The 22758-nt window shown below is 41.8% G+C and overlaps 1 protein-coding gene across 1 annotated transcript in view; it reads left to right on the forward strand.

Annotated features, from left to right (window-relative positions):
• Positions 1-22758, forward strand: part of T265_10452 (hypothetical protein) — a gene marked incomplete at both ends in the record, with an annotated part of 157053 nt that overhangs the window by 123095 nt on the left and 11200 nt on the right. Inside the window, 6 exons of the mRNA XM_009176827.1 lie at positions 4258-4856; positions 7967-8019; positions 15693-15828; positions 17549-17649; positions 19006-19197; positions 21339-21479. Coding sequence (XP_009175091.1) covers positions 4258-4856; positions 7967-8019; positions 15693-15828; positions 17549-17649; positions 19006-19197; positions 21339-21479 — 1222 coding nt within the window. The remainder of the gene's footprint in view (positions 1-4257; positions 4857-7966; positions 8020-15692; positions 15829-17548; positions 17650-19005; positions 19198-21338; positions 21480-22758) is intronic.

Here is a 22758-nt window from a genome sequence, read left to right on the forward strand (position 1 = left end):
CTGGTTGTGCTTTTAATAATTAACAACGTCGTCGATCAGCCGTCACTTTTAGCAAACCAAGGTTACTCTCCTGCTGCTTCGGGTACTCTGTGCCATCGCTTGAGATGCTTCATCTTGATATTTGCTCATCGTGCGGGTTTTCGTTAGGTTATTCTAAATAGGCTTTTGACAAGGAGATTTACAGAACCAAATATATGAAGGTTTGATCGTCCAAATAACATATCCTTGTAACCGTTTTCTGCAGTCACTGATCCATAAAGTGCGTCCGTTTCGATAGTTTCATTCACCAAATCGAATTTTAGTGGATTTGATAAGCAAGAAAAAATAGGGAAAAAAATCCCGACGAAATACGAGTTATAAAAAAGAGCTCTCATCTGTAGCACCCTTACGGTGCCTAACTGCCATGCCACCCGAAAATTGCACGAGAGCTGGGACACTGCCAGGTTGCCCACGCCTAGACAGGAGAAGTCGAGAGACAGAGGGCCGGTTCGATCCACGGACTTTACGATCAGTAATTTCGCGCTCTAACCACTTCGGCCGTCTCGCCGTCTTGCGAGTTATGATCTCATTTGGTAAGAATACTGTCAAATTCCCACGACATTTTGGCAACGCAAATTCAACAGTCAACCGGAAATAAGGCTTTTAGATTTCAAAGTTTCCATATGTTGTGGGGAAAGGAAACAGGAAGCGTTCCATTGATTTGTGGTATTGTAAACAAACTTGAAGCTGTCCATCCATTGGACAGGCGGGATGTCGCTTACATGTATTTGGACGTTTTTGACATCTGCAGCCTGTCTTGGACGTTGTACGAATTTTTCATTTTTTTTGTAGCTTACTGGGAACAGTTGTTCGTATATATCTTCACTGCGGACCTCTTGATGTCACTTGCCATTTTTAAGGTAATATATTTAGACATATACGTCATACCAAATGACAAGACTGACGGTTCCGAGTTTTTGTGCACGTATAAGAATCATGTTTCAAAAGTATCTCGTCATAAACCGAGCTTAAGTTTAAGATCAGACTCTTTATTGTGGATGGGTTTTTGACACAAGGCACTTGGTTGTTTAAAAATATTCTATAGGAAATCGCTTGTTACTGAGATACTCGTGAATCCCAATTTATCACGTGATTCTATCACTACGTGGTCCAAAAGCCAACATTTTATCTACCAGTTCGCATCCTTCAAGGTCCTTTATTGCTCCCATTTTGACTAATTTATAGACGGGCAACCACGTTTCACTTCGTTTGCTCTCAAAAACAATGTTCTTGATGTTGTGACGAGATTCAACAAAGTCAAAGCAACATTTCACTTGAGATTGTTCCATTTGAAATGCATCTTATAAACTTTTGTTAGCCAATAATCCTATCAACGTCCATAGCTAGGTATGCAAGAAAACTGCTAGCGTCGCAGACGTTAGGAGTAATTGCTTCTGCTTTTAAAACCCTAGCTGCGATTTCTTGTTTTGGCAGTATTTTTTAGCGACAACTATTTCTGCAGTTTAGACGGTCTCACGGAGATTTACCGTATAAATGAATGCTCATGATTTCCGACACTCCTCGCGTATGATAACATCGAATTACGCATTATAGTTAATTACCAATGTAATAGTAAAAATTACAGCAAACGCAAAACGTTCGTCTTTTTTTCACGCTGGTGCCTTTTGTTGAAGAATTAGTCATATATATGTCTTGTGGGAACAAAAAGATATTCTACAGTAATTTGTTTCAAAGTAAGTAGAATGTTTAGGTTTAATGAACTACACATATCAATGCTGAAAATGTTTCGACGGCCCACGACCGGTCTCGTCACTCTAGGAGCCCACCATGGAGGTGCCGTCCCCGAGATTCCGTCAACATCATGTGTTGCTTCGACCCAACTTACACGAAATTCGATAACTGCACTCATCCACGCACCAGTTTGTTTTTGACGAGAGACTCACCTGGAACATAGCTGAATGTCTCTTTTATGACGTCGTTCGGCAACTGAATGTGTTTCGAAACCCATAGGTTTAAACCTTATGGACTATGAATCTGACTCTCGTTTTTTGAGACTGTGGTCCGACGAATTGTAGACCACCATTTAAATATTTTCCAAGAAACAACCAACATAATCACTGCGGGCGATTTTCCTTAATCCTGCCGTATTTTTGTGCTTGGTTGGGCCGTGAATTTTGTGTGGTATTTTCAAGTTTTGATCATATTTTACGGTTAGGACATCTCACTCTTTTATCCAGGACATTTTTCTCAAGTTCTCGCGTTCGCTGATGGTATTCCACTCAGTGTTTCACGTTTCATATTCATGAGGCAGAATATGACCGTATTTGTTGATATTTCCTGCTTTTCCTCAAGATTTATTAGAGCATCTATAGTTGTTGAATATCGTGTCTATTCGGCTGCCGGATACTACATATTCACGTTCATTTCACCTCTGAATGCGTTCCCCGATCTTCAACAACCTGTCAGTAGAACGATAATGATCAAGTCTCTCAGAAATGGTGTAGATTAAAACCACGTCAACAGACGGCACCTCCCTCGCGTGTGAGAATTGGAATCAGGAAATTCATGAAGGACGGTTGAAATTACCCACTGCAGTGAGGTCAATCAATGAGGATTCTTCCAATTCCCATTCTTTGCAGTGCTTCCTCATACTGTGATGAACAGCGGCAGATTGTATATAGTGTTACAAGGTTGCCGATCATCTACACTATAAAACAGTTGGAAATGTATTTGGGAGCGCAGCATGCGCTACCCACTTCGTTTAATGTACGCAGAACACTACTTGTTTCCTAATCACCACAGCCAACGGGTATCCACTTCTTATAATTCTGTCGCCCTTTTATATCAAGCGGAAATCTCCTTGTTTCAACCAGTTTGGAAGGCGTTCTCCAAAACTTGGAGTCGTTTTCCCCTGAAGTGGGCTGGTTATTTAATGTACGAAAATTTTGGAGCTAGGGGATCGAATTTTGCGTTTCATCATTTATCAGCCCGCCTGTAGCATTTTAACATTTCCGGAGTAAAATACGGTGTGGACTGTATATCAGTAGTTTGAACAATTAACGTTCATAAAGGTCGGACCTGTCACGGTCAGTTTACTTTAGCTTGGTTCGGTTGGCACTACCAGGCCAGGAGAATGGTGCCTGGTTTTTAAATAGTTCCATAGATACTGCTTTTCCCACAAGTAATGACAACAAAGCAGATTTTTTGTCTGCCAACAATATTATTTTAATTCAACCTATAGAAAGTACACAGAGCCAGATTAGTTATTTTTCGCGTTCACTCTTCGGAACATGTGACATGAAGCTGCGCTACTTAAACTATCGATTTTACAAAACGGGAGCGAAACCATTCTAATTACCTACATCTGCCCAAAATCTGACCTTAAATATTGATTTTCTCTAACCCATTTTAAGGAAGTATGAGAAGCAAACCGGTAGGATTACTTGATCCCACATTGTGTGTTTCGAACCTTTCACTGTCACACAGGACAAAGTTTGATCGTGAACCAGGTTACGGTGCTTAAGATAGGCGTAATTGGTAGTTGAAATATCGGATAGATTTCCACGTCATTATCCACTTGTTTTTCAAAAGAATTAGTGCTTCAAAGCCTATTGTTTTTCATATTCTGTTCAGGAACTAGTGTGCAGACGGAGACGGTACTTCGGAGTCCTGTCCTATCGATTATTATATAGCGGCTTCAACACAATATGGTGAAATATATTCAAGCTGTGTATGTTGATTACAACTATGAATACGAAATAAACCTCTCTTCATTTGGATCGAAGTAAATGCTCATCAGCTTCTGGAAACATTTTAACTTTTCTGGCATTCTTCTGTCAATCACTGCATGCACCTCACTGTCACTCACTGAATAAACAAAAGAACGTTTTATTACGTTCGTTTGCAAGCGTTACTTTTGCTTTGTTTCAAGTCCCTTCGTCTGGCTGCTAAAGATTTACACTGCGCCTGCAAAAATCCTCTAAGGTCGAATTGTATATTTTCTGGAAGCTACACTGATGTTTCCAAACACACCAAACGTATATTAGCAGCAATATATACGGACACGGCTAAATCCTCGTCGTAGTTTTTAAACATACAACCATACAATTTATCATACAACTCAGTAGTACTCACGTTCTTGAAGTGTACCTTCCGTCGACTCCTAGGGGAAGATTTCCGTTAGACAAGAACAGTGCTGAGCTTTTCATTCAAAACAGATCATCAATTGCTTTAGTATTTCTCTGTTGTTCTCTCTAGATTCTGCTTTTGATTCGATTGTGGCTGTGATACCCAGTGGGGAAGTGAAAAGCCAAACACCGGAAGAAACCCTAAAGCCCAAAGAAGAAGGACCACCTCTTACTGTCGAAAATGCTGAGGTTGCCTCGGATGTGATACTTGTCGATACCCTGGATCCTAATCGATGTTTCCAAACACACCAAACGTGTATTAGCAGCAATATATACGGACATGGCGAAATCCTCGCCGTATTTTTTAAACACACAACCATACAATTTATCATACAACTCAATAGTACTCACGTTCTTGAAGTGTACTTTCCGTCGCCTCCTAGGGGAAGATTTCCGTTAGATAAGAACAGTGCTGAGCTTTTCATTCAAACAGACCACCAATTGCTTTGCTATTTCTCTTCGTTGTTCCCTCTAGATTCTGCTTTTGATTCGATTGTGGCTGTGATACCCAGTGCGGAAGTGAAAAGCCAAACACCGGAAGAAACCCTAAAGCCCAAAGAAGAAGGACCACCTCTTACTGTCGAAAATGCTGAGGTTGCCTCGGATGTGATACTTGTCGATACCCTGGATCCTAATTTGACTTATGAATATACTCTGCACATGTTAACGGTAAGTTCTATTTTGAATCAGGTTCCTCATGATTCTCAACCCTGAAAACCTGCCACACCTTGGTCAGACATATATCGGACCGGAGAACAAATGTTATTGCATGGCTGACTAATACTTGTCCCCCTCAGCTGCTCAGCATCTTTCCATTTACCTGAACAGTGAACGTCCAAGTGAATGAGGCCATAAATATGTGGAACTGATTTTCTACCTATTACTGAAAGTGCAGCGCTAGGTTAGAGGGCTATCTAATACTCTCCAATGACCGGCTGCATAGACAAATCATTTTAGGAACTCGAGCACGGAATTTTGTAGACAGAAGTGTGTGCCAGAATGTTGGCCACTCCACTGTCAGCCATTTCTTGATCTTCCTCCAGAGCAACGGTAACAATCGATTCGAAGGATGCACTTCGTTCATGAATGCTTTGAATGAACTGGGTGAACACTGCGAAAACAATTTTCCCCCACTAGAGCTTGATAGGCCCGATAATAGCCACGCCTTGAGTTTGGTGTGTAACCAAATATCTCGGCAAACGCCGAGTCACGTGAACGATTTTTACACCCACCAAGGTAAAAAACTTGGGTTTAAAAAGTTCCCTTTATCTCTGCTTTTAATGATAAGACACACTTTTAACGTGTAGAATTAGAAATCTAACATGTTTTCAACACATGTTTGTGAGTTTAAATCTCACATCTATTTTCTGGGCGTTTCACACAAGGGGATCCAAAAACAAACATGTTTCTTAGTTTCTTAGTTCCGTTTTTCATCCACTGTGAAACGTTTCTTCTATAAGACATCGCAGGTTTTGAGTCTTTTAGCTATAGGAATTACAAATCAGGTTTGGTTAATCGCGTGGGGTACCTGAAGTCTATTAGTAATTATCAAACTGGTACGGGATTTCATTTAAGGATGAATGCAAACGCAAGCAAATACACACGTTGCATACCTGAATCATTCTTATTTTGTGGAAACGAATGCACATTCTTCATAGACCATTGATTTTTGCAATGTAATGCACAATCTCGTTATTCGCCCACGCCATATTTCATCCCAATTCGTCGGCATAATTCGGGCCTGTGTATGAAAAATATCGCAACATTTGTAAGTGTACATTGCCTCCCTTTTTAAGGTGAGGAATTATGGGAACTGGTGGGTACGTTCTAGAGTGATGCAAGCAAAAAGGGTGAGGAGTGTAATGGCTTGGTATGTTCCGATTTCCGAAGATAATTTTCCAAATTGCCGATCGTGTGATTGTGCAGTTCTTCCACACAGTGTTTGGACTGATTACGTAATCGATAATAAAATATGGGTAGAAACGTGCTAGGTCATTGTTACAACCCAGTTGGCGCCATCGACATACGCATGGTATCAGAACCTCAGCGTACATATTAGAAAATCAGAGCTTCGTTAGTGACGTTAATATTAGTGTTGTACATTCATATGCAAAAATATACAGCACCAGACTCTAAGTGCTTGGCTGCGAATCATCGTGGCCTGTGGTCACATGAACAGCTTTGGGCAAAGTCGATTCAAACACGTGAGGCAGTCGAGGTTGTGCAAACAAGACAACCAATGACTAGAGTGCCTTAAGGTTCAATTCAGCTGGTTGCGTCAAACGCTACATTAAACGTATACGTGGGACGTAAGTTACGGATGAGAATGGCTAATGTTTGGTGTTTTGAATTGCTTGGAAAGAGAAAATACGTCTGTTCTTGTGCGAAGTATGTCGTTTTCAAAAACGAATAGCAGATCTTCAGCAAATAGCGCGTGGTCTCGCAGATCGCAACATTCATTGCACAGCTTCGGGTGTATTCAGCACTGTCGCAACACCAGAACTAGTCTGCGTATTTGCACTTTTATATCAAACTGAATTTGTGGCATAACTACACTAGACTAGTAAACAACTCTCTGGTACAGAAAGCGTTCGGATAGCGATAGAACATCCGAGGTAGATGGCCAAGTGAAATTGTACTCAAAAGTGGTGCAAACAGCGGTGAGTTCCGACCTTGAACTATGTGTTACACTTTGTGGCCTCCGTTGACATGATAGCAGGAAACCTTCGTCCGTTGCATTTAATTGGGCATCCCATTCCCCCATATGGTTTTGGTGAGGTTGCTGGTATTTTCAACAACCGAGCGCATGCAATGTTTGCTGCTTTACAGGATGCCCTCTGTTTGTAAGAGTTACCTCGAAAGTTTTCGAAATAAAATTGGGAGGTAGTTTGCTCTTTACTTTGGAAGGTCAAGGATGATTGATCCATGCAGGCCGGGCGTGGCAACCTCTTCCTGAAAGCAAGTTGCCACACCTCAAGGCCTCTAATTCAACAACTAGTTGGAGCGAGATGGACATCAAATTCACCACGCCCACCCAGACAGCAGTCTTTTGTGTTCCAGGTTGACCCTCTGGCTTTTAATCAAGTGCTGGCAACCAACTGCACCGCAATAACTCGATGAAACGCATTTTGAGTAGGAATTCTCAGGACACTGGAAGGTCCGAGATTCAACAAAATCCTCCGGCAACCCAATTGACATCGCCTAAGAAACAAAATCATTCAAAACACTAACTTATTTCCATCTTTGGGTTCGTCTGGTTAGTCGACCAATTCATTTCATCAATACGAAGAGTATACTACCGTTATAAGCAAGATTTTGGAAGAAAAACCTGTTTTGTTGTAATTACACTCTGCTTTGCTGAGCTCGGGGTGGTTCGGTGGTTAGGACGTGAACGTGCTGACCAGAGGGTCCCTGGTTCAAACCTGACCTCAGCACCTGGACTGCTCCTGTATAGGCCTGAGAAACCTGACAGTATCTCAGCCCTCCTGCCTTCTTCGGGTGACATAGCAGATCGGCACCTAAAGGGTGCTACAAGTAAACCATGCTTTCCTTTACGAGATTCTGGTAAATGGTGAAACACAATCGGAAACCATACGCCCATTGTTCCGTCCCAAAATGAGTCATTCAGTCCCGATAAATAGTTTACAATGCAAATGTGATACAACGGACCGCTGTGTTGTAGCTAAATCTGTAGTTGAGCCTGACGACGAAGGCCTCGTACGCAAGTCGGTTGATCATAATCACCAGAACAGCTACTGGATCATGGGTTGAGTCGTCAGGGTCACCAGTCGTATCGCTTAAGTGACAACCCAGATCCGTCCAGCTTGCGTAGGTGAGTAGTTGCGATACGGTTGTCTTCCATGTGGCATGTCAGGAGTTCAAACATCGGCACGGCAAAGGATACGTACTGCTGATGAACTCCAATCAGCTCGGCGCTCGAGTCGAGTGCTTCTCTCATTGGTGTTGGCTGACCGGAATAACACAGGACACGAAGGGCACCGTCAAAACGAGGGTGATGGGAACTTGAAACCAAATTATTGTGCATGAGTATATTTCGAGAAACTGAAGTATTCTGAAGAGCCGTAAGTCGAAATGCGCTTGTGTATTTTCAGATAAAAATAAGGATCTACTTGACTTCAAAACATTTTCCAACTAGAATAGATTGGGTCGATTTCACTCAAAGGGTCTGTAGACACTCGAAACTGCTAACTCATCCTAGTAACGCTAGACTACGCTGGGACCAGGCTTATTTCACGTGTGCAGATGAAAGTTAAGGAAACGACAAAACCCTACATGAAAATGACTGCATATGCCTGTAGGATCGGACTACATTTGGTCATTGATTCTGCCTTTCCATCAAACTGACCCTGAATCTGTTGGCTAGTTCATGACTGCCACAGTAACAAACACCGTTACCTGTACCTCTTCCGTATTTACGTGAAATGTCATCATCTTAAGCAAACGAGCCTCAGGCACCAACAGAACTCGTGTTTTCTGCACTCTTGAGTACCCCAAAATCCTGACAAATATTTAGACTTACCGCACGTACATTCAGTAATTTGCAATGATATTGCTTTTTCAGGCCTACGAGAATTTGGAATTGTTTGTGACTGTGACATTCGCATACCGAGATTTGTAGCACGTGTAGTAAAATATATTGCACTATACCTCTTCTGCAAGGGATATCAGGAGATCAAAAGACAAACCTTACGGTCAACTTGGTACGACTTTTGAAGACTGTGACTGTTCGTCATCGAGGAATCTGCTTGAGTTTGGATGTTGTGTTATGCGGATAAAACATTGTAAATCAGAAGGCTGAAAATTGCCGTATCGGATGTTGGCAGTGCATACTAGGGATATCGACAAACAGCCTTGGAATGAGCCTTAAAACACAAACTTAAAGTACATGGGACGACACGGGTATGTTTTGCGGGTTTGAATGCAACATCCCTATGCGCGGTATCCATCCGCAACATCCAATCTGAATTCTGGAGTTGCGCGAGATTGTTTCTTGTTCACTTTTATCATAGACAAGAAATCTTGCACACTTTACATGCCATCGATATTTGGACAGCTGCTGGCACCGTCATTTATCGTTTTGGCTAGCTGTAGCATCTGCTACTAATTAATGTGAGCCTCGTTGCAGACAGTTGGAGTCATTACCCATTACCCCTAGACGTAACAGGTGTTTCTTAAAAATAGATCAGCCTGTTGTCCTCCTGCACCATGGTTAATTTAGGACTATCTCGGTTCGGACGATAAGGGCTGATTTTCTTGACTTTTTGCTAGATCCAAATTGTGTTATCTTGATTTGCCATAATGGTTCTTTGTGCACTATCAGAGAAACCACTTAGATTACAGAACCTGTTTTCTTCGCTTTTCTTATTGCAGAGCTATTGTACTCTAATTATGGTAAACATTACAAGATTATCTTCGGTGCGCTGATTCCGCTTCGACTTTCAGTTCATTTTGGCATCAAATCCGTTTTCCTGTTCGGATGTTAAATACAACCCTCTCGTTAAAAGGTGTAAGCATTTTCGACGGAATGAGAAAAGGCTATTTCCCTGAAAATTGTTCGATTTGTTGGAGAGGGTTCAAGCCTTAAGCCTGGATTGCTGTGCCATTGTGAAAACTTTATGTTCCGGTTTCATACTGAGGTTTATTTTCTACAGTAATCCTACGAAAATGCCGAACTTTATTGCAGTGTAATGGTTCCTGTATCTGGTAACCTAGAGAACTATACTGTCGAGTACCCGCGTAGTACCTTCACAGATTAGGTTACCATCTCCTCTAGCTATATCTGACCAGTACTACATCCCCGCTGACTTACAGGTAGCATAAGTAATGAGCGAATCCCCTAACTGAGACTTGTGTGGCGTTGGGCACACACTATGAATGATCGCTCCCTTTTCAAAACCTCATCTACTGTTTCGAGTGCACATGGGTTGAATAAAACCAGTAAAACTGGATCCAGTTAGAAATTAGTAGGATCGAAGTACCAAGTAAATCGACTGTCGTCTGAGGGTATATGACAACCCAATGCGATTATTCGGTCACTTCATTATCAATATTTGCATGAAACGATTTTCGAAACAGAGTTGTCTTGTATCGCTTTCGTCAACATTTAGGGAACTTCAAAAATAGTTTCCAGAAGTATGATAGAGTCCACCTTGTATCTGTACATAAAATGTCGCCTTAAAATGAATTGGTACGCCTCAAAAGAGTCCTGTATCCACCTCACGATTTAATGAATATCTTCCTGTTGTGGCCTAGGCGTGCCCCGAGACTGTTTACAGCAAAACGACAATCATGATTTGTCCAGTAAACGGCTTAGGTTGTTTCCCGATACATGATTAAATGAACTACATCTAACGGGTGGTTGTTTGCCGTCGCCAAGGCAGTTGTCAGGAAACGTTTGTTGCTTCTATATCCATCTGGTTATTTATTCACTTCCTATAATCACTTAACCTACGTCTCTCCTTTTTTTGGCGACCAGAATGAGCGCACACGTTCCCATGGTCCACAGTGAAAAATAACTGCAACCAGACGGTTGTTCATACGGTTTCGCGTCAAATATGTAGCTTGAAATAGTCACCTTTTCAGGTCCTCAATGAAATCTGTGTGCGCACTTGAAAACCTGAATAGTGCTACTGTTCAGCGATCGTCATTTCACCATAGCCCTGTAGATATGGTGTCCCCATAGTGAGCCATTTGCCAGTGAAACATGTTGAGTTCTTTTTATTAGTTCAATATTCAAGCTACTATGATGCTTTGAACCGCCTATCGCATACCGCGTAGTAAACCAGTACCGTGGTTAGTGAGACAAAAAAGCAATCGTTCGGCTACAAAACCCTTTTGGTGCCTACCTGCCGTGCCACCCGAAGGAAGCATGAAGGCCGGAGTACTGTCAGGTTACGTAGATAGGGGAAGTCGCCCAAGACTGAATACCAGCAATGTTGAAACAGGTCTCCGTGGGTTTGCAGCTTTTTAGCGTTCACAAAAAGGCATGGAATAAAATCGTTTTCTTAAATACAACGATGGATAAGGATATTCTATAAATACCCTTGGGATTTATTCTGCAACCAGTGGATAATTGACCGTTGTTGTGAGCAAAAGACATCATGTCCAGAAGGTCAACTGCACTTGGATATTTCTTCCTTATTTTGAACCACTAGGTAATGGTAGTAGTGGATCTTTTACGTAAACCGTTACTTGAAAACCTCAAGTAAGTGTTTGCAGATTGGTTTGGGTTTGGAGGGTTATGTGTATATCGATAATAACCTACTACTCGTATTTCCTTATGAGCCTTTATTATTGCCTTCCACGACTTCTGCCTTCAAAAAGTCAATACAAACCAATAGGGGGGCTTCTGGCGTGTCATAAAAAGTTGGACACACTGTTGTGAGTGAAGTAACTCAGCCTCCATCCGTGCCATTGGATAATACACACCGGTTTTACCTCCCTATTTGGAAACCAGGCCAAGCCCATTGGTTTGTGTTAGGCTTCCATGCTAATTGTATAACTTGCGGATGTTTTTTTACCATTTTGGTTTGTATGGGCTAAATTGAGTCAACTGCGTTAACTTTAAATGAAATTTTTAGGATGCTGTTTGGACAAATTCTAGCCACTGGTAATTTGTCATCGTCTTTTGAAATCTGTTTACATCACCTGTCCAGGTAGAAGTCTGAATTCAACCCATCTGTTTCAACAATAAAAAAGTTGAATCATTAATACCGCAAATAGACCACGAGATCTCACAGTATTTTAGACTTTTCCCTGTAAAGCACTGTTTGTGTCTTGTGAAAACGATGCCTGCACTTGCTCCAAATCTTGAACGTGAAGTATATTTCCTGGTATTCGCCACCCTAAAATTAATATTTTTGAACGTGTGATGCGTGATTGTGGGCAGAGCGCCGTACGTACGTAGAACATTGTTTTCAGTTTTCTTTTTATTCGTTTTCAGTTATACTATTCACCACCATTGTCAAAATACTTAATTTCCAGCATGTATTACCGAATGGCCCTTACACTCGAACGTTCATAACTGTTATACAGCGCAAATGATACAACATTTATTTCTGTCTGCGATTTCTTCCGGATGAAGTTTTATCAACTTTCTCACCAAAATATAACTGAGAGTGGCTCACAAAGTGATTGTCGGAGTGCTTTTGTACAAAAAAACAGCGGGACAGTATTTTTGGACATCCCTTCTATGACCTTCACTGATACAATAAAACACACCAACTCATCTATTTTAGACACCCCAAAAATCAAGCGACGCGTAACATATCTCTTATTTTCTCTTGGATAGGCACGGAATAAGTCGTTTGTGTGTCAACAACTTCGGCCTTCAAAGTGAGTTTCATGGGAGGTCTTTTGAGTGATAACATCCAAAATGGATATTTGTATGCCTGTAAGTATGCTTATAGGAATATCTTACAGAAATGCTGGATTTTTGCCTCTATAAATTATCGGCCGCCAGATCGCTTTCACGATCCTCCACAGTGGTCTGCGGCATCTGTTTTCGAGAAGGAGGTTGGTGGCTTCAGTGGCGTAGCGTTGGTATGCGCGACTACCGATCCATCGCTAGGCATTTTTGATTCGCAGGTAGAAGGTTCAAGTAACCTCGTCTCTTGGATACCTTCGCCAGCTAACAGGCATCTACACGCGAGAAACTATAATTCTTCTATGAATGCCCGCATAGAAACGTGCTACCATTTGGTGCAAATCACATGCTGGGACCAGACCATCCCTATATCTGAACCCCAGCAGGACGAATGGCAGCCGAATGCTAAAGGTACTGTTTACAGACGTCCCAGAAAATGCAGGAATGTAATCAGTGGGAGCAAGAAATATTGTCCGTCTAAAACCGGTCCACGCTATGATACAATCACCAACCCATCGATACATTACGCGCCCTAAAAACACTGATGGTATCACCACGACTGGTGATTAAATGTTTGCAATCGAACTGTTCTTCAGGCTCTTCAGGAATTACACTCCCCTACACAGACAGATGGCGTCATTCAAGAAAGGCTAATTAAAAATCTAGACACTAGGAAGTATCAGAAGGTACACCGACATACAATAGCAATGTAAAGACTACAATGTTTACTCGGTAAAAGAACATTATACAAGGCAGTGGGGACAACACCCTCCGTCGTTCCCTATTCTATGCTGATTTTGCCGAACTTAGTCTTATCAATCTCCTCTATACGATACCGAATCATTTATTTTCATCCGTAACTCAATCAACATGACTTAACTGCTAAAGCTTCGGGCATACCAAACGCGGTTTCCGTAATCGAATCGTTTAAAAAGAATATGTTTCGCGATGCAACCTACATAAACACTGCAGATCCATAACACAAACCTGAAGGGGAATAGCGATTTCCAAATTGGACGAGAGAATCTCAGTGGACATCTCACGTTTCAAAGAAATCTCAGAAAAAAGACTACTGGAATTCATGGATATTCCCTCTCCACAGTCTCCTAAATCGCCTCACAGAATGCAATTTCCTAGTCCTGCACTGGTCCGTAATTCATTACTCAAGTCTACTTTGACTGCCGTGAACAGTCAGTTGTACAGCAGACGGTTAGCAATGGCATCAGTGGTTCTATTATGTTGCGTTGATCATTAGTAACACGTTCTAGATCTTAAGTTGGTTCTTCTCCCACTAAAACTGTTGATCGCACAGAACATAGGGTCCATCTTGCTGTATATATTATTGGTTATTCGAAAATAATAATAGAAAATGACTCTCACTGACGTGAAACGTGGTTGTTATAGACCCCTGCGCCACAACTTTTCTTTACAAAAACCACTTTAAGTCTACTGGAATTTTAATATCCTCTACAACCTTATGAGCTAGCACACAAAATATTTTGCACATCGACCAATATTTCTCTTCCCAGTATCACTTCGTCTACTGCGGAACTTTCAAACCCCGAGAGATCTCGTGTGGAGAAAGCTCTCAGGACTTACCTGCAATTAGCCATCTGGAACATTTGTTCCCCCTCTTCCTATTCATACACCCATAAGCATAATTTTACCGCAGCATAGACACTAGCGGTACTACGCTCCATCTTCCAGTGCGCAAAGTGATGTATTGGGGCTCAACGGAAGAAAAAATATTTGCCGATGTTGCTGCTTCATTGAAAAAAGCGGAGTGTTATTTTTGGACATCTGAGCCTATTCATTGATTTATACATTCTAAATTTCTCACTGCCGACTAGTAAGTTATCCCTTAACCATCCCACAGATGTTACCGAAACTCTCATTTAAGTGTACTTCAGAAGATACGTTTCAGCGTGAATTTTATAGGCTAAGGAAAAGACACATCTTATACATACTGGAGTGGCACTATGACAAACATTATTTATTGTCAGACTAAACTTGTAAGCTAAGGTTTCCGTTTTCGAACAAGAATCATCGGTATAAATAAACTGGGGAGCGAGAAACTATCCTGAACACCTCATCAATAAGAAAACCTCACCCCTACTCTGTAAACCGGGCAATGATGACTAATTTTTAGGTTCGCACATAAAGCGGGCTTTGGCTTGACAGACTATCAAATAAAAAGCAGTATGTCGTCTAGAGCCACCGATCTATTGTCTCCTATGGAGAAGGTGATTGTCTAAACAACCTAAGCATTAGCAAGTCGTCTGTTTGCTTAACGCTGCATTCCTTGTTGTCTTTGTCCGAAGCGTTGTTCTCCGAACTTCTGCATACTGGTGGCAAAAATCACAAATATGCAGACCTTTTTGGTGAACTGGACTTTGCTTTATTCGGATTTTACTAGAAAGACAAACTTACTATTCAGACGGATGCTTGGCTGTCAGCTGACGCAACCCGATAACGGTTCGATTTGACCAGACATGCCCATTTCATATATGCTTGAGCTTTTTGTAAAGACTAACTTCCGGTGCGAGAATGTGTGCTCGCTGTTTATCTGAACAAATCTTCAGTACCATTAACAAGGAGGTCAGTCGACTTGAGTGTGATTAATACTTTCTCAGTGCATGCCTTTTTCAAACTGGAACATGGGAGTTTAGCCGATTCTGAAATAGTATACCTGGACGTCCCGTCAACTGAGTCGAAGTTAGCTTCTAAAATTTTCTCGTAGTGGATAGTTCTTGACCCATTCAATACTACTGGAGAATTGGCATTAATTTCGACAATAATCGAAACGCGAAAACCTCGCAGGAAATTTACACCTTCTGTCGCCTGTGTTTACTTGTAAATTCTCAACTGTCCTCGGTGATATGCAGGAGGAAACTGTTCCATAGGAGGACTGTACCAACACTTTCTGATTAGAATCCAACCCTCTCTCCCTTATCGGTCAAAACAGTGGAGTGTAGTTCCCAGTACTTCAACCCCGAAATCCCGCAACAAGCCGAATACGTGGAGGGTTATGCAAGGTTATATTTCCTATATGAAGAGGTTACCTTTTGTGTGTGATTACATGAGACGTCTTCATATGCCGCTCCTTTTTTATTATTTAGGGGTGATGGTCGGGGAACTTGGAGCTCAGAAGACTGTCAGACTGTGGTCGTTGGACAGCAACTTCAGTGTCGTTGCACACCACGACAAACTGGAACGTTTGCCATTGCACTGGTCTATTGGCTTGGTGACCCAAACGTGAGTAGCTTGTAACTGGGAGCACCGTGTTCGCAACTGCTTCCCAGCAGAATGCATTCACAAATTACATTCTGCTTAGTCGTTTTTCGCTGTGTTAATTAAGCGAACGGAATGTTTGTAGGTCCAACGGAGTTTCTTCCAAAAAGTTTGCCAATTGACTGCTATTGCTGTCCCTGGCTCTATCGCTTTGTCAGTGTTAGTGCGGCATTTATCCGTTTGTTTTGGTGCTGTAGTTTTTCTCTTTTTATCAAAGCTCATCTACATAATTCTCTTTTATGTATTCGTTTTTCGCCTAATGCTAGGCAGTGTATATCTGAGATCCTTTCAGGTTGCTTGTTACAGGAGGCACATTACCAGTAAATATGTTAACATTTCTGGACCCCGAAAACATCCCAGAATCTAGAATTAGCTGGTCGCTTGATATTTGTTGCGCGGTGTTGGCATCGATGCTCCAAAAGATGGGCACACAATGATTAATACATAATTTCCACATTTGAAATTCACCTCAAGCGTTAAGCCAACCTATGGCGAATAGCGAATAAGCACGAGTGGCTGATGCGTCTTTTTTGAGAATCGTCACCATGTGAGGAGATATCGTAACTGCATGGTTGGGTGGGTAATCCTTCTAAATATGCAACACGATTGGTCGTTTAGAAATTGGCCGTTGCGTAATCCGATTGGTTCTTCCAGAATAGGTAAGCTGTGGCCCAGCTGTCTCGTATACGATGCATGCATTGAGCAATTTCTTTTGATTTCTTGGAGGCATTTAAAAAAACCAAATGAATGCAAATAATCGGAGAACAGCCCAACGACATTCTCGAAAGGACCAACAAAATTACGTGCCAGCCAATTATGTAACACATATTACAGACAATCCTTAAAGCGAACGCAGAAGTGGACGAATCGCCTACCCTGCTGCACACTGACATCGTTATCTAGCATGGTGACAAGAGAGTTGCAAGCCAGTTGCCAAGCGCTCGAACAGACCAACTGTCTTGAGATCGACAGACAAGATTTTTGGTGCTGCGTGTAATTCCCAAAAACAAAGTTGTACAATCATGCTCCCGCGTTCAATATAAGTTGGCGGAGCCTACTAAGTGTTTTCTAAATTAGGCTTCAACACCTGCGGAATCGGTCGAGTCTTGTTCCTAAATCATAACACTTTGTGCTAGGAAATAATCCAAACAACCATACACTAGAACAAAAGCCAGCTCATCAAGAGGCACAAGACTCGACAGAAAAACGAGCTTCTACAGTATCAGTTTCGACTACCTGCCCGACACAATGTCTCATAACATGATGCTATTGTAATTCATCGAGCCTTTACATCCAAGCTGAATTTCGACACAGAGTTGACATCACTATACTGCTAGAATGAACATTTTTCCTAACCTTCCTCTTAATTCGAATTCCAACTATCTTGCGCGCTAATTTAGTTGCCGATTTCACTCATGGATTTGAGATATTAGGAGATTTCGTCCGTAGATCTTCAGACTGCTCAGACGCACGATTCCTGGCTGTCAGTCCGGAACTCGTCCATCACCTTTCGGTGCATAATCTACACCGAAAGTCCCAAAAGTCAAGTAAAATCAGAAAAAATTGTTTTTAAAATAAAAAGCCGCCAGCCAGCCACCCAGCGAGGTTTATTGATTACCAAATTTTCGTTTGGGTACACTTTTATGGTATCCTGTTGTTAACATGATGGCTCCTTTCAATGCAGATTGAAATCGAGAACAAATGGCTGGTGGAGACCGTGAGCTATGTATTCACCGCAATCACTGTTGTCGCGTTGATACTCTTCCTCATCTTCACGCGTTTCATGTGAGTTCCTGGTCACAGAAGTCATGTGCTCTTTCATGATTAAGCGTGTACACGCATCAGGCACTCCGGCTTTTCTTGCCACTATACAAAACGACCGTGCTTTGATCAAAATAATTCGCCTTCATCTATCTTACCTTTCTTGATTGTACACAATTTGTTGGAAAAATCTGCAGAATAGGTTCCGACTGATTCATTAACCTTAAATTTGCTTGACGTGTTTCCAGAACCCATTGACACTATCAACACCTGCATCCAAGCTAACAACGTATACATCAGCTTTACAGCATCCGTTGTACGAGGGGAATTTGGTAATACGTTTGGTTTGTTCCCTGATAGCCTGTCAATCTTGTTTATGTGATAGCATGTATATGTTGTGTTTTGGACCCATTTTAACCAGACCATACTGAATCCAATGGCTCTTAAGAACGCATTCTAGTGCGAACGGAACAGGAGCGGTCGACCATGTATGACTGCATACGGCTTACCTGACAACATGCTCACTCGGCTGACTGCCTCCTATGAAACAAACTCTTGCATGAGGAGCTTCCGTATGGTTGTAGTAGTTTGTTGTGCAAAAAGCTACCTTCGTCTTTGGTGCATATAAACTAGCCTTATCATAATATCTGGTGAAACGGATTGCTACAACACGTTACGACTCATTTTTCGGCTCGCAGATTGATAAAAGGCACGTGAACTACAGACATGCTTGTCTCATATCTGCGACAGGTTTTCGGTATCTAAAGCACACCGTAGATATGCGTCTAGGAACACCTGTTAGTGTCGAATAGTGGTATTCAATGGGAAACAGGTGGAATATGACTCAGCAGAGACAGCTTTTCCCAGTACCTCAGCTAGATAACTTGTTTTTTCTAGCCGTATCATATGGAGATCAAATTTATCTGACACATTGCCTGAAAAACTAAATTGGAAGAGTTTTGTATACTCTGTTTCAGTTGTGATTGTCCATTTTCACCAGTAGAACACTAGAACCAGCTTCTGCTGGTATTCAAACAAATTGCCGTAACAACCACAATAGCCGTTTTCAGCTCAGTTTGATATCATTCACGTAAGAATAAAGGTTTTCGTCGTGACGGATTAGAAGAAATAAACCCTGAGATCGAGTTCTGATCAAGGTCTGAGTAGGCTAAACTTGCAGTTTTCGAATGCCTTTACACTCCTTAACGCCACAAAATGGAACATACTCCAAATTCCTAATTGTTTTGCTTCGTGTTTTCTGTACTGGTCCCCAATATTAGCTGTTGAAAATGTACCTTCACTTATCAGCTCTTATCAGCTGTGAAACCTCTTTCTCGAGGTAGTTCCTTATATTTTCTCTCTCGTCTACCCTTCACACAGCGGTGTATTCCGCCTGGATCAGTTCAACATTGCATTCTCTCTCCTACTTACGTCTATCGCTGCTCTCATCTCACCACTGTTAAATGATAGCCAGCCAATTGCTTGCACAATTGTCGCAATAGCCGTGTGTTTCTTCCTGTTGGCTGCATTCTCTTGGAAATTCATCTTCGGATTGAACACACTAATGCTCATGTAAGTTTACAATAAATCTTTGGACTACCCCCCCCCCTGGTGCGTTAAACATTTCAATCGTAAATAGGAAATGAACATTGGAGCAGCGGGTAAGCACATTGGTGCATTTCAAGTGGTGGACCAAGCCGGCCTCACCCACTTGTCAGTACTCATAAAGAACCGGCAAACCGCTCAATAAGATGACGGTTTAACGCAGATAGAACCCTTTCTATTGCATCAAGCAGTTATGAATTTAGTCTTATGGCTAATAATACGTCCCAGATAACAACAAATCCGTGGTGCAAGTTTTATCTCCACTAACAGCACAACGCAGATTTGGGTTGATCTTCCTTTTTATTTTAGTCTCTGGAATTATGTTTTACCCACCTGTCCACAAGCTTGGGAAAAACCATACTGGGAATTCCGTAATATCTCTAGTCCAACTTGCTTGTGAACTGGGAATCAGAAGAAAACAATTCAAACGGAACATTATCGTTTCCAGAATCATATTAGTACTCACCACATTCTAGTCGATTCAGGTCTTAGGATCTAATTAATGTAATGAGCGATAATTGAACTTCATTGGGACGTTGCTTCGATGTGACCTAATGTTTACTGATTTTTCTCCTGCATAGAAACGAACCATACGATACATCTGTCCGTTAGTTTTGGAAAATGGTTCCAAGCTACCAGGAAGCTTATCTGAAACGTCCTTTTGTTGGGACGTGGGACGCTGAAAACCCGCTCCAATATTAGCCTCTAGTTTTATAGTAAACCAAACGTTTTGTTCCTCTGATTAGCACACTTCATCTTTGTGCCAATGACGCCAGACGTTTGCTTTGAAGTGATGAGCATCCACAGCTTCAGTTGCGCACATTTAGGACTGATAACACCTAACCGAATATCGTACTTAATCATACATGTTTCGATGACTGTGGGATGATACTGTCAGTTTGCCCATTATCTAACTTATGCCAACTGTTTGCAAAACACTGATTTTCATTAGCGAATTCTACCCTCTCAGAACAGCAGTATGGATTCCTTAGGAGGGCAACTCGCTGCAAAACCCCAAGGCACATAAGTGATTGCCAATTTACGACTTTCTTATTGAAACATAGTGAATGTGACACATGTTAGTCTAAATACGAGGAGAATTAGTTGAAAAACGTGGGTATTTATGAGGTCTGGTGCCAGTAGCCCAGTGCAATGTTCTACGGTACGATCGTTTTACAAAATTTGAAGAACTGTTAACGTAAAAGCCACCGCAAGCCACCGTCCCTCGATTTTCGCAAACTTCCCAGGTGATTGGTGTTGATCGACCAGGGGAACTGCACAATACTCATACAGGAATGCTCAACTGGTTGATATCATGACCCTCCTGTTTTCTTCCGGTCACTTTGAAAACTACGAAATCTCTCCACTGGTTTTACACATGGCCTCCGAAGAATTCCACCACTTTTTACCCCAAACGGGTGTTTTCGAAATTAGTTCATATCCCTGAAGAGTTGCTTTGTGTTCCGCGGAGGCCTAAAGTTTGAAGTAATTGCAGTTACTGATTTCTTCATTCAGGTTCGGAAAACTGTTATCAAGGAGCGCATTACAAAACATCTGACGTCTGGCTCTGGATGCACTCTGTCATCATATAGCGTAGAATGGCCACCTGTACTTCGCTGTAGGCACACAGGCAGTTTCGTTGAACAAGTTGTATTATCATTCACTTTACAACCCTGCCAATTCAGTAGTTTAAAGTCTGTTATGTGATAACGACTTGCCAGATTGCAACTCTCCTGTCTTAGTCTCAGTAATACCAAGTAAACCTGAACTGGCGACATCTTATTTGCATAACGACTTCTGTGTTACATTGAATCTTTGTTTACCACCAATCGTCTAGTGGACACTTATTGGACTGAAGGCTTGCGCCCGTTTGTAGGGCACAACAACAAGTGCGATAAATAGTGTGTGTTACATATCCTTTCGTCTTAACTCAGCACAATGCAACTTTGGGTGTGTGGCAGTTTTCATAAAACCCGTTTATCCCGTATGACTTACAAGAACTAGTAGAATATGAGCATAGCTCTATTTTGAGTTCAATTTCAGCCCTTCTGGACCTCCAGTCACCTCATTCCATTTTCCACTGCTTCACATGCCTGTGGTCTTTTCAGCGTCGCACCTCATTCTCGCTACCATGAGTTGATCTCGAGGCATCAAAATTGCATCCCACTCGTATGGATTGGATATTTGATTCCAGCGGTCATTGTGGGTGCCTGGTTTGGATACGCGGGTGCTGTCAGCTCAAATCTTGGGTGAGTGTTACATTCTTTTGCTGTTGGTCCGGGGCATGATAGTCGTTTTTGCCTTCTTGTGCCCCTCCGCAACGATGAATGACGCTGCCCCATCCCAAAGTGATTGTTGTTTATGCAAGCACAAGTGCGTACTGTGACAACAAGAAACCTTTCAGTCAGTTTGCTTCTAACGGGTGAAAGATCAACACAGTGTGTTTATCTTTGCCGCTCGAAGAGTCCACCACGGGATGAAGTGATGAACGGTTAGATGATGCACGTAAGAGGCGGAAATAACCAGCAACGTACAAAGCCTAAAAGTTATCACATAGTGTCATGTGTTCATGTCTTATCTAAGCCAAATAGAAGATGCATAGCCCGACAGACTGTTGGCATCCGTTGCAATGCATCTGACCACACTGTTCACACATTGGTGTTCTGTGCATGTAGCCTATCCGTTCCCCATCAGTTGAGTGTTGACCCTGCTAGCCAGTGAAGCATTGATACCTGTTGTCGAGAACGTTCAGCACTCATGTCTACTCTGCCCATGACTGCCTACCTTTTAACTGTGTTGTCTATATTTGAGCTGGAATGCATTTGAGAGTAAGATCTACATAATGAGTTTGGGGATTTTGGCGGAAACTGAAGATAAATTGATTACCCTCGTGACTTGAAAAACCAGCTAGCAAACGACCACAGTTTTCACAACAAATGATATTAGTTCGAAAACAAAAAAATCATGGTGCTATTTTTCGGGTGTATTCCACTTCTGAATTGGATTTCCAAGCACTCGTATTATGATAAACGCGTATTTGACTTACTGCTTCTGAGTGGTTTTCACATTATTTGGATTGCTCTGTTTGGTTCGGCGAAAAGTTGAGCGCAAACGATCTTCTGTGTCATGCAGGTTGCACACACAGTTGTACAGTGCAAAGTAAGTTCAGAACCAGTGAATCAATCTGTCTGGTGATATTTCAACGTTAAATTTTCATATAAATGGTAATTCGTGGAGTTTTGGAAGCGTGACTATCACTTTGAGAGACTAAATGTGCAGCTCTAATAATTCGTTTCATCATTTTCATTTCATTCTACAAACAAAAGTTCCTTGTCATCTTTGCTTTTGCCATGGGCTTTTTATAGTACCGATTCTGATAAAACGTCTTTCCGCGACAAAATTTAGCCTTCCTTTTTCATGTAACCATTGAGCAAACTATTTCCGTCGGCATTAGAGCTTGTCTTGCAGCTCACTTGGTGACAGTTGTATTCCGCGGCTAGAAAAACCCGAGAATTTTAGCATCAATGC

Source organism: Opisthorchis viverrini (assembly GCF_000715545.1).
Source record: "Opisthorchis viverrini unplaced genomic scaffold opera_v5_367, whole genome shotgun sequence".
Classification (NCBI taxonomy): Eukaryota; Metazoa; Platyhelminthes; class Trematoda; order Opisthorchiida; family Opisthorchiidae; genus Opisthorchis; species Opisthorchis viverrini.